The sequence below is a fragment of the Sander lucioperca genome, chromosome 7 (genome assembly GCF_008315115.2).
Source record: "Sander lucioperca isolate FBNREF2018 chromosome 7, SLUC_FBN_1.2, whole genome shotgun sequence".
NCBI classification, from domain to species: domain Eukaryota; kingdom Metazoa; phylum Chordata; class Actinopteri; order Perciformes; family Percidae; genus Sander; species Sander lucioperca.
Genome location: NC_050179.1, coordinates 29,079,361 through 29,091,259, shown reverse-complemented (window position 1 = coordinate 29,091,259; position 11,899 = coordinate 29,079,361). Strand labels below are relative to the sequence as shown.

At 41.1% G+C, this 11,899-nt stretch overlaps 1 protein-coding gene across 20 annotated transcripts in view; it reads left to right on the top strand.

Annotated features, from left to right (window-relative positions):
- Positions 1-1,188: 1,188 nt before the first annotated feature.
- col13a1 (collagen, type XIII, alpha 1) overlaps positions 1,189-11,899 on the top strand; it is a 158,488-nt gene continuing 147,777 nt past the window's right edge. For 14 of the 20 annotated variants that reach the window (XM_036003714.1, XM_036003711.1, XM_036003710.1 and 11 more), the window contains exons 1-2: positions 1,191-1,947; positions 11,313-11,382. In XM_036003714.1, the coding sequence (XP_035859607.1) occupies positions 1,669-1,947; positions 11,313-11,382 (349 nt within the window). In that variant the 5' untranslated portion in view covers positions 1,191-1,668. Of the gene's footprint in view, positions 1,948-11,312; positions 11,383-11,899 lie in introns of all 20 variants that reach the window. The other 6 variants (XM_036003701.1, XM_036003707.1, XM_036003715.1 and 3 more) reach the window with 4 other exon arrangements.

Below are 11,899 nucleotides of genomic sequence, written 5' to 3'. Positions count from 1 at the left end.
CTAGTAACTAAAGCTGTAACAGATGAATGTAGTGGAGTAAAAAGTACAATATTTCTCTCTGAAATGTAGCGGAGTAGAAGTAGAAAGTGGCATGAAAAGAAAAGACTCAAGTAAAGTACAAGTACCTCAACATTTGGACTGAAGTACATTACTTGAGTAAATGTACTAGTAACATTCCACCACTGATCAATGCAATCACTGCAAGTCAAGCAGTCAAACAATACATTAGAATAATAGTACACGCACTGTGTAGTGAGGATATATATCTTACACTTCCAAGTTAACTGTAAGCCATAATTTAACCTTCTTTTTTGCAATAGTGATTGACAGAGGTGGAAGGTAAGAAATTACAATTACTTACGTTGCTGTAATTCAGTAGTTTTTTCGTGTACTTTTACTTTTTAGAGTAATTTTTAAAATCTGTAATTTCACTTCTACTTAAGTATGTTTTATTTGAAGTATTGTACTCTGGTACTTTTTAAATCACATCCGTTACTGAGTAAAAAAAAAAAAAAGTGTTGGCATTGTTTTTAAAAGGTTTTTGACGTTATTCGAGTGTTTTGGTTTTGTGTCACAAAAGATAGAAGAAATAAGTAGGCTAAAACAAGTATAAATAAGATATTAAGTATAAATATAACAAAGTGTATCTCCCGCCGCTGTTAAAAAGTAACTAAGTAACTTTTACTCTGAGTACATTTTAAATGAGGTACTTTTTACTTTTACTTTTTACACCGATAATTAGGAGGGCCCTCATGTGAGGAGGGCCCAAAAAGATGCTAGAATGAATAGCTGTGGATGTGGGGAGGGGCCCATAGAGAATGCCTTTCTACAGGGCCCAGAATTTTGTGCTACGCCCCTGGATATGAAAACTAGATAAGCACAATAGAGTGGTGGGCATGAGGTTTCTGTTCTATTGATTTTGCTCAGCTTGCACGACAGGATCCAGCGACCCTGATACCAACAGAGCCGGATCCGGACCAAGGGAAGCAGAGTGCTGCGTTTGTTTTGGTCCGGAGCTGAGCACTAATGTCAGCAGGCCGTTCAGTATGCCGGCTGTGGGACTGTGCGTCCTCGCTTTGCGCATCCTAAAAATATCCTTCACCAAGTGCGCGGATCAAAGGGGGCAGCAACACGGCTCACGGATCCCGCCCCGGCATTTAACCCCAAAGCCTCTCAGAGGAGGAGCATAGGCCTACACTGCGAGCAAAGGGCCCGCGGCATCCAGAGTTGCGCAGAGGAGAGAGAGAGAGAGAGGAGAGAGAGTGGCTGACTCGGGTTTCAGAGAGACGCGCACTGACGGCTGACCCTGTGGCACACTGCGGGATCGCTCAGAGGAGAAGCAGCGAATGGGACAGACGGAGCGGAACGCAAGAGGAATAAGAGTCCGTCCCTGTGAACCAGCAACATCACTGACTGACTGCTCACAATCTACGCAATGACTCGCATTCTAAATGAGATGCAGTTGCTCATCTGAGTGCAACAAAGTTGTAGTTTAGAGACAGTTTAAAGAAGAAAATAGACATCTGCTAAACTTTTTTCCCCCCCAACAGCCTGTCACAAGCTCCAGCGTTGCAGGTTCCCAGGTTGTCAGGATCCCTCTTCTGCTGCTCTTCACCTGATGCGTATAGGGATTTCCGAGTGGATAAAAACCAGAGTTACGCGTCTAAAATGGATGAGAATCAGAAGTGGGGAGTCGCTGGTAAACCGGGTGACACAGCGGCTTCCAAGCAACCGCTGTGGAGGAACTGGAGGGATATGTCTGCAGTAACGATTTGCATCACAATGTCTGTTCTGTGCCTGGGAGTTTGCAGCGTGGTTTGCGTGCGGAGCTCGGAGCTGCAGAGCCGGATAGTAAGTCTGGAGCAGCAGCAGCGGGGCGCGTGGATGTTGTCTCTGGAGCAGGTGGAGCCCGTTATCCTGGGCCGGCTGGACCAGATCCTGGACGAGGTGAGCACTTCACTTCCAAATCTAAAGGTTTTAGAAGCAGCAAAATGACTTAGGGGGGATGAAAATGATGAAGGGGGGATATATTAATTCAATTCAACTCAATTTTATTCATAGTGCCAAATCATAACAAGAGTTATCCCCCGAGGGAAAATTTATTAAAAATATTAGGCTACTTACCACATTTGTACATTAAAAGAGGAATAGTTCCTATAGAATAGTTTCTATAGAATAGTTTGGCTTTGTCATGATTGAACTATAAGTTGCTGTTTAGTGTAGACTCATTCCACAAGTGGACTCTGTACATCCCCTTAAAATAAGATCCCCTTAATTAATATTTAATTTGTCCCTTGAAACACAGCAAGCACTTACCCAGGGATCCATTTATTTGAAAAGATAAAAACTATTCCCTTGAAAACACCTTCACAAACGCCCCTAATTAACACGTCCCATACATTTTAAGGGCTATTTTCTCCTTCATTTACATAGGCGATGCATGTATGGGTTTGTCTAAGCCATTAATTTCCCAAAGCATGGTGTTATCAACATCCAGACTTTGATTCATGTTAGGGCTCTGACATAGTTTCTTGTGCAATCTAATGATATTTTCAAGGATTATTATCAGGTCTTTAATATAGGTTTGGGTCTGATTTTGGGGGAAATTAATGAATAGGGTTCTGGGGTTTTAAAGGGAGTTCTCAACTGTCAATTTCATTAAGGTTTTTATCCTGACAAAGAAGATAATACATTAAAATACAGTATGACAATCTTATAACAAGCTTTCAGTTACCCTGATAAATTCCCCCAACTCATTATTAATAGATACATTAATGGAAATATTAGTTTAAAAAAAGGGTTCCGTTTCATTCAGTTGTAGTAGGCTCTATGCTGGAAAACTATCAGATGGGAGCTGTAGTTGATGTCACGTTGAGCAGAGCATAGGAAACAAGGATGATAACTGTACACTAAGTCCATTACTCTTTGATTTGGTATTGATGGAATAAGAATTTTAATGTATTTGTTGTTTTTTTATGGTTGTGTGAGTAACATGAACATGAACTATTACTGCATTGGACTGAAATTTTTGAAAAGATTTTTGTAGTTAAATAACTTGTCCGCTATAACAGTTTAGTTAGGCAAAGGGGGGGGGGGGGGGGGGGGGTGGGGTGAGTTCGGGGATTCGGGTGGTTCAAAAGAGCCCCCCTCAATGGCAATGGTCCATAATTTAAGTCGTTTTTTTGTGAACTAGTTTTTTGTTGTTGTAACAAACAAGTGTCTTTTAAAATAACCACGGCCAATAATATGAATCTCCCTCAAATAAAAATGATGTCAACCAAACCGAAGCCCTGATCCTGTTAAAAGCACCACTTCTGTGAATGGGTTAACTGACACGCAGCATGTAGCAATCTAACGTCTAATGTATCAACAATCCACACAACTTTATGCACTCATAACAAAATGTTTGAGGCATGCGTGCGTTCGTTTGGACTAAAAAAGGTGGTGGTGATCTTAGTTAGCAATTTGACAACATTGTAGTTCATTTTTTTGGTGCATCACAAAGCGTGCTCGTTAAGATACCAGCAGACACGTTAATCCAGCACAAATAAGTGCATAAAAAGTCCCCAAATGAAATATTTGAAACTCATAATTAAATACAAAATGAGGGGAAAACCGCAAAAAGGTCCACTTTTAGAGTAGTCTCGCATTGCCAGACCTTCCTCCACAGCACTGCGAAGGAAGGTCTGACGAGTCCACACAGCATTCTGGGATGGGAGAAAACATGCTCTGGTTTATTGGCATGTCTTTAAACCAATCGCAATCATCTTAGGCTGTGCTAAGCACCGGACGGAGCCACAGAGCTGCTACAAAATAGCCTCAGGAAGGAACTTGTTTTGGTGGAACATGTGTACGTTCAAAAGTAGTTTTAGTCGTGCAACAGAAAACTCAGATTGGACAGATAGTCTAGCTAGCTGTCTGGATTTACCCTGCAGAGATCTGAGGAGCAGTTAACCATAGTCCTCACAAATCCACCAGAGGTTAGAACGCTGACACAAAGAAAGAGGAAGGGGACGATTGATAAAAGAGGGACATTAGGCGGAATTTCCGGCGGCACCTGAGCAATTCCGGAAGTGGAATGTTGTGTATATAGACTACTTTTAGAGAAAAGAACCCCCCCTTTACTTCCTCTAGACTGGCTATGGGCCTGCTTTAACCTGATCCATAAAGCATAGATGCTTTAATACTCATTAACAAAGCCCCCAGGCAGGATTTATAAAGACTTTAGGAAGTTATTAGAAAGTGGTATGTTTAGTTAGAGAGTGACAAATTCAACAACATTTGTGCACGTCTCTGAATTCGAGCATTAACAGCAAGTAGTCCATGTGTTATACAGATCATGTGTGCATCTTCCCTGAGATAACGTGTGAGCAGCTCTCCCTGGCCTTTCACATCTGTTGCTTTAAAGTCGCCCTCTGTGCTGCCCTTTCATTGACCACTTCCACAGCTACACTAACAAGCTCTTCCAGCTTGATTGAAGTCAGGCAGGGACCCTGTTTTCCCTTCCTCCGTTTGCTTAGGCTTAACTTTTATCACCCCCCCCCTCCAAGGGCGTCACTTTTTGGGTTTGGGTTCAACATTGACATCTCCACTTTTGAGCAAAATTGAAATTTTGAGCATATCAATCACTTAATTTGCTGCATTCTGGTGAATTTTCTGCAACAATTTGTGCTCTCTGCTATCAATTTATGGTTAAAATGTCTTTAATTATGTAAAGGAAACTATTATTAGATATGGGGGGGGGGGGTGCACTGGTCAGTTTTGATAATTGGGGTGGTTGCTGTAACTTACATCTATGATACCTTCTGTACCTTTAACGGACATTTCCGTTAATCCAAAAATGAAAATATGGAAAAAGCACCTGTGAAAAATCATTACAGAAAATTCTTTCATATTAACACAGTATAGTATCCCGTATTTCTATGGACTTTTCTAACAGTGTGGATGACGGCAGGTATTGCACTCACCATTCGTGCAGTGCAAATATCACAAAAAAGAATGTAAGATGCTATCAATAATTTTAATAATAATTTATAATAATTTATAATCCTGTTCCCAGTCTTTATGCTACGCTAAACTAAGCTAACCATATCCTGTCTCCAGCTCCGTTCTGAATACACATTCATGAAACCATCATCAATCATCACATCTCAATGAACTATTCCGAAACACTTGTTTTGTGATGCACAGCCCATGGCCATTACAGCTATGATGTGTGTAGATTGGATATATTTTGAATAACTATCAATGAGAATACAGCACTTAACATTAACAAGCAATACAGTTGTACTAATTGAAGTACTAAAGGACACAGTTATGTCCACTCAAAGGTGCTGGTGATTAGGGCTGCTCAATTATGGAAAAGATAATAATCACAACATTTTTGGTCAATATTGAAGTCGCGATTATTTAAGACGATTACTTGTTGACTTTTGGAAAGATGTTGCATTTATTGAACTCAATAAACTTTTCCCGTTTGTCATATAAAGCAGGCAGAGCAGCTCTGGTAAAATAGTGGCGAGATGTGAATGTATATCGCTTGTCCAAAGTATTCACCTTTCACTTTCTAAAGCCGTTGTTCTCAACTTATGGGGCACATGTTTTTCTCAAAAAAATATGCAACGCCATCTGTTATTTTTTGTGCTTCTCTGAACTCGACAGATAAATTGCACTATAAAGTCAGTCTAAAATGAAAGACTGCGTTGCAGACAATGTTTTTGGGGTTGTCTTCTCTTTCTGTCTGCTTGCGCACCAGATACCACAAACAGGAGGGGAGGGGCAAAAGTGCGCTTGTCATTCTGAACACAAGACAAAATAAGAGTTTACTTGCAAAACGTAATGTGCAAAATAATCGTTTGTAATATATATATAATAATCGATTACTCTGTTTTTGTAATCGTTAGGAGCCAAAATCGTAATCACGATTAGAAATGTGATTAATTGCACAGCCCTACTGGGGATGCAGTCCTGGGTGAGTGCCTGGCTCTGGAGCTCCTCCATGGGGCCCAGTGAGGAGGAGCTCTCCGTCTTCATCTCCAGACGGGCCTGGGGCGATGCAGCTTGCCTCTCTGTTTAGCTCTGTGTGTAAACATAGTCATTATTAATGGGACACCAGCACAGATGTGTCCTCTTGTAGAGACAGGGAGAGATGTCTGTGGTACTTTCACCCAACACTATCCAGAATCCGCCTCCCTGTCTCCTTCAGTGGTGACCCCTTTCCTCTGTTATGGAAAATGTGCCCTGTTCAAGCTGCACAGAGTTGCTCCTTAATATTATTATTATTGTTATTATTATTGCAGTCAAATTTGGATCACAGCAGAATCTATTAGCTGATTGAGTAATGTTTGTAGTCAATGTTGTTGGCAGTTATTGTGCCCGGGGTATGAGGCTGTGCAGATACAAATAAAAAACTAATTTTAAAACATCTATTAAAAACCCATCAATGATTCCCACACTGTTGCTCTGGGTGACATGTTCCTTCATCACCAAAACCAAATACTCCCTAGAGCACCAAATGTAGATTAATCCGCCGCTGAAAATAGTCCCCACTATTTGTCCTGTTTAGGTAACATTAGTTATAAACTACAGTGAGCAGCTGTCGTTGGAAATAATTGAGCCTCTGGTAACACTTTATTTGAAGGGGTGTGCATAAGACTGACATAACCATCATAACCATGACATGACACCTGTCTGGCAGCCTATAGCGGGAGACACTACACAGAAGGGTTGCCAGATGGACGAATCGTTGTCCATCGAAAAAAATAAATAATTCCAGCATGTCTCCTTGTTGTTTTTCACATTACTGTTTTTGTGCAGATTGAAGAAAAAGAAAAGAAATAGCATGTATAAAGGTTCATGGCCCCTCGTAACTGCAAATTCTCAACAGGTGTCCAAGTTAAGAATAAGCTCTGTGAGGTCCTGGAATTGAATCGTACCTCCCCCAAAACAACTGCCATAACCTTCACAACACCCCTGAAAACAGCCCCCACCTCCCCCTCCCTCCGTCGTTATCTCGCCCTAAACTTGGCCCCTTTAACATTTACAATGAACCACAAAAGACTCTCTGCAGACCTGGTAGATGCCTGTTGCACATAGTAAATGCAGGGGCATGATGGGAGCTGGAGGCCATGTTGTGAGGTGTAGAAACGTGAAAAATATAGTCTCCCCCTGCCCCAGTTTCCTCACTCTGCTCCCCACAGAGTTGTCACCCAATGCACCAGGTCTATGCATTCACACAACACAAACACAAATAAATACATGTCTACATCCTCTACGATGTGTGTGTATGTGTGTGTGTGTGTGTGTGTGTGTGTGTGTGTGTGTGTGTGTGTGTATAAATGAACCATGTGCTAATCGGACAGCCTAATGCAAACAGCACACTCAAGTAGAAGTGGCCGAGCCACCTCTGCACTTCGTCAGAGCACAGTTAGTGATGGCTGCGCACGCACGCACGTACGCGCGCACACACACACACACACACACACACACACACACACACACACACACACACACAGTGAGTCACTTCTTCGCCTACCTAAATGATACATTACAGTGGAGTTTGAGACTAAACAGGCCTGCTGACAGTTGTAGATATTGCAAAGACAGAAAGCGAGCAAATTTAAGGGTTTTCTTAATGAAAAAGTCACATCGCTGTCCAGAAGGAAAGTGAGACATTTCATGACACAGTATTAAATGCTATATGACTGTGTGATTGATGATACCCATGTGCTAATAGTGTACCTGATAAATCAGCTGCAGTCAAAAAATCCCACAGTAGCAACTAAAATAAAGCAGGAGTCACTAGTGGAAAGAACACAGAAAAAAGGAGACAAGGAAAACACAACTTAAAGCACAGTGGACCATGAGAATCAATCAATCCATTAGGTTTTTTGTGCTGAAAGGTCTGGATTAGCTAACTTTTACATTTACATTTGGCTCTGCTCGTGAAGGGTCCAGGGTTTCATACAGAGCAACTAGTGATCATTAAGGTCAGGGGTCTTCAACGTTTTTTTAGGCCAAAGACCCCTTAGCTGAGGGGGCAGGGACCCCCTACTACTTATTGTAGGCCCAGTGTAATATATAACTGAATCTCATACAATAACTGTAGGGTGGCCTAAAGCTTTTATACATACCTTTTTATGGTGCATACAATACTAAGGTATTACAATCATTATTGACATATTCATATATTCATACATTCATATACATCATGTTTTAATGTTAAACATACATGTAGGACAGTTAATCCTTAAGCTTAACTGTATCTTTGGATGGCTAGTGGCTGCTTTACCTACAAGGCCAATAAGCAATAACTTGGTGGCCCCCCTGTGGTAACTCTAAGGACCCCCTGTTAAAGATCTCTGATTTAGGTAGCACAGTCATTAGACTGTAGGAGAATGTATGGTAGTACGGTCATTCCATGTCTCTGCCTCTGCAGTGAGCGTTGATGTGGTTTAGGTGCAGCTCTTTTTGTTAGATCTGACTGCTACAGCTGTCCACACTCTGCTTTATCTCCATGATCTAGTTTGGAGAGTGTGTCTTTCAGTTCTGTGGCTTCAGGTTGGACCATAGAGAGCTCTGGCTGCACGCCTCTCTGCATTAGTCTTACTAAAGACTTCTCCAGTTGTGAGTGGGCTCTGCCAGTATCAACCAAATAAATTCCTGGAAGTATTCGTGAATAATATAAAGTGGGGTTAAGGGAAATGTGTGCCCGAGAGTGCAGTCCTACAATTGATTCCGCATGGGACTTTTGAATGACGAGAGCACTTAACTTTGGAATCCTTGGCTATTTTGAGGCAGCCGTAGATTTTTAAGAGTGTGTTTCATAGCTAACCCCATACTTATGGAATGAAATACTCACAGAATGCCTGTAAGACATACATGTACATTTATTTTAAGATGTTTTATCTACATTTGGTTTCTCTTCAGCTGGTATGCTTATTAACGCATCAATATGCTTCAAACTAAATGCTTATTGGACATAGCATCTGAAACTCCCTTGCGAAATTGGGTTCAGGTGCCATCCAACAATTTTGATAACTTTACAAAACAGACAATCTGACGATCACGCCCGCTTTATGCAGTAATTTGCCAGGTTTCAAGAGGTTTAAAAGTAAGCAGGGTTTGAATTTCTCTTGTAATGTAACAACAAGAATGCCTCAGAGACTTCATGTTTGGCCCACTCTCTAACAGCAGGCTAGAGACGTGTTCAGACGTCAATATACACTAAAACATTTCCCCATAATGATCCCTGGTTCGAGCTGTGGCCCTTTCCCTGATCTAAATATGGGAATGTTATGACATGTTTGGAGAGCAAAACTGGGATAACAATAGCTTTAAAACCATGTCAGTTGGCAGGAGCATACATGATCTGTCAAGCAGTGATACATGAGAATCAGGTTAAATCAATCAATGATCCACACTACAATATGGAAATACAGACACAGATAAATGATCTGAATGATGAAACATGTGAAAATGAATGTTAATGTCAATACTGTTTAAAGTGTTCTAGCAAAGGGAAATTCAGGCAGTTCTCTGTTGCCCTCTGTAAATCGCTTGCCCGTCCATTTCTCTGTGACTCCTCACTTATCTCTCTTTGCCAAGCTGTACTGGTACTAAATCATTTAGTAAAGATTGGTGATGATTTCTGGAAAGACAAAAGGCTGTTGAGTTTTTAAAATGTATTTTTTTGGACGCTTTGATCAACAAATAAATCCGACAACGGGCAGAGTGTCATCTAGTTCCATTATGTTAGAGAGAAAAGCCGACATCTCTCCAGCCGATATCTCCACCACTGGGCAACACACACCAAAACAATCTAGATTGATAATAGCACTACAGATAAGAGTAAAAATAAGTATTTTTGATTTGGGTGTGAACTGTCCTTTAAAATCAGCTGTGTGGCAGCAGGCGCCACCACCACACAGTTCTCCCACAAACCGGATGACGGGTAAATGAGGCTGTACCCAGAATACTGCAGCCGTGCTCCGAATGACAGTGCCTTCCTAGCATCCCTTCAGCACCTGTTGCAGGCCTCTAAACAGCCCCCGTTGGCATTCAACGGCTAGTAACCACCAGCACTGGGACTGACTGCTATGCCGCGGAGAATGTCCTCAGATGGTTTTCTATTCTGTTCAGGGTCAAATCCCATGCAGGCTTTTGTTTATCTAATGAGGTCAACTGTCACACTTGGATATGTGCAGAAAGATTGCATTTGTGTTTAAAGTTAAAGAAAATAATTGACCATGTAACATACGTGCAATGTTTCATGAAAGAGACGGGGGATATCATCTAAGATGACAATGTATGTTCAAACAAGCTCTTGTGCGAACTGCTGTTAAAAGCGTTTGTGGGGCAACCTTATGGAATGGACTGAACAATGACATCAAACAGAGCCATAATATCATTCAGTTCAAAAATAGATTAAAGAAATCAATACTTTACCAATACAGAAAGGAATAGACCGAAACATAGGAATGGAATTGTAATGTAAAGGTATTGTTGTGTGGGGGATGTGTAGGATTTCCCCCTTTGTGGTCTACATATTCCTGCCTCTGCTGAATTATTTTTATCACCGGTGGGGACAAAATGTATCAAAGTGATCAATGCTACTTCACCAATAGACCATATATTATGTCAGGCCAATAGCCTGCCTAGTGGAAGGTTATTTTTTTCAAAAAGAGGACCTTTTTGCAGTTTTCTCCTGATTTTGTATTTAATTATGAGGTTCACATACTTCACACATACTTTGGAGACTACAATGTTGTCAAATTGCTAACTAAGATCACCACCACCTTTTTTAGTCCAAATGAACGCACGCATGCCTCAAACATTTTGTTATGAGTGCATAAAGTTGTGTGGATTGTTGATACATTAGACGTTAGATTGCTACATGCTGCGTGTCAGTTAACCCATTCACAGAAGTGGTGCTTTTAACAGGATCAGGGCTTCGGTTTGGTTGACATCATTTTTATTTGAGGGAGATTCATATTATTGGCCGTGGTTATTTTAAAAGACACTTGTTTGTTACAACAACAAAATACTAGTTCACAAAAAAAAATCTATGTCAGCGTTTTATTTGCCTGATAACCGATAAAGGTAATGAATTAAAAAGTGTTGTACTTTGGCTCTGCTACAGCTCTGTGTCTGTCCCTCTGCTTCGGTTTCACTCACCACTGAGTCTGACTTAATGCCCCCCCTCCCACAACACTATCTGACTCTCTGTTACTGCGTATTATGTTGAAAGTTAGTATAATTATGTAATAATTGTTTCAGCCGCTAACATTTTTCTTCTGTTCTCTCTTGTGCAGAAGCTTGCAGCGCGACTACCGAAGACCCGAGAGGCGAGGGAGGCTCCCCACAGCTGCCTGTGCCCCCCAGGTAAGTTCCTCCCTGCATCCATCCATTCCCCCATCCACAGGTTTCTCTCTTTCTCTTACTGAACTGATTCCACTTCACACACAAAGGACAACACTGAACACAGGTGAGAAGTAGACGGTGAGATGGGAGTGGATTTGCACTCCTGTCCCCATCCCACTCTCACAAAAAGCTCCTGTCCCGTCCCAATCGCAGAACAATGACACCTGTCCCATCCCGCTCCCACTGTGTTTTTTTTTTCAAGCCACCAAAACAAACAGGAGAGAATGAAAAATAAAAAAAATAAAAAAGACAACAGAACGGCATTATGCTTAAAATAAAGACAATAGTTGGTTCCACTTTACTTGAAGGTATCTACATAAGAGTGACATGACACTGTCATGAACGTGTCATAAACATATAAACATCTCTTTTCTGTGGCCTTTGAAACCTAGTAAGATGTTGACTTAAGTTACTTCTTTTAATTATTTAGATTGATTGCTTTTCATTGCGCAGCTATTATTTTTATTCATGTCAAAAT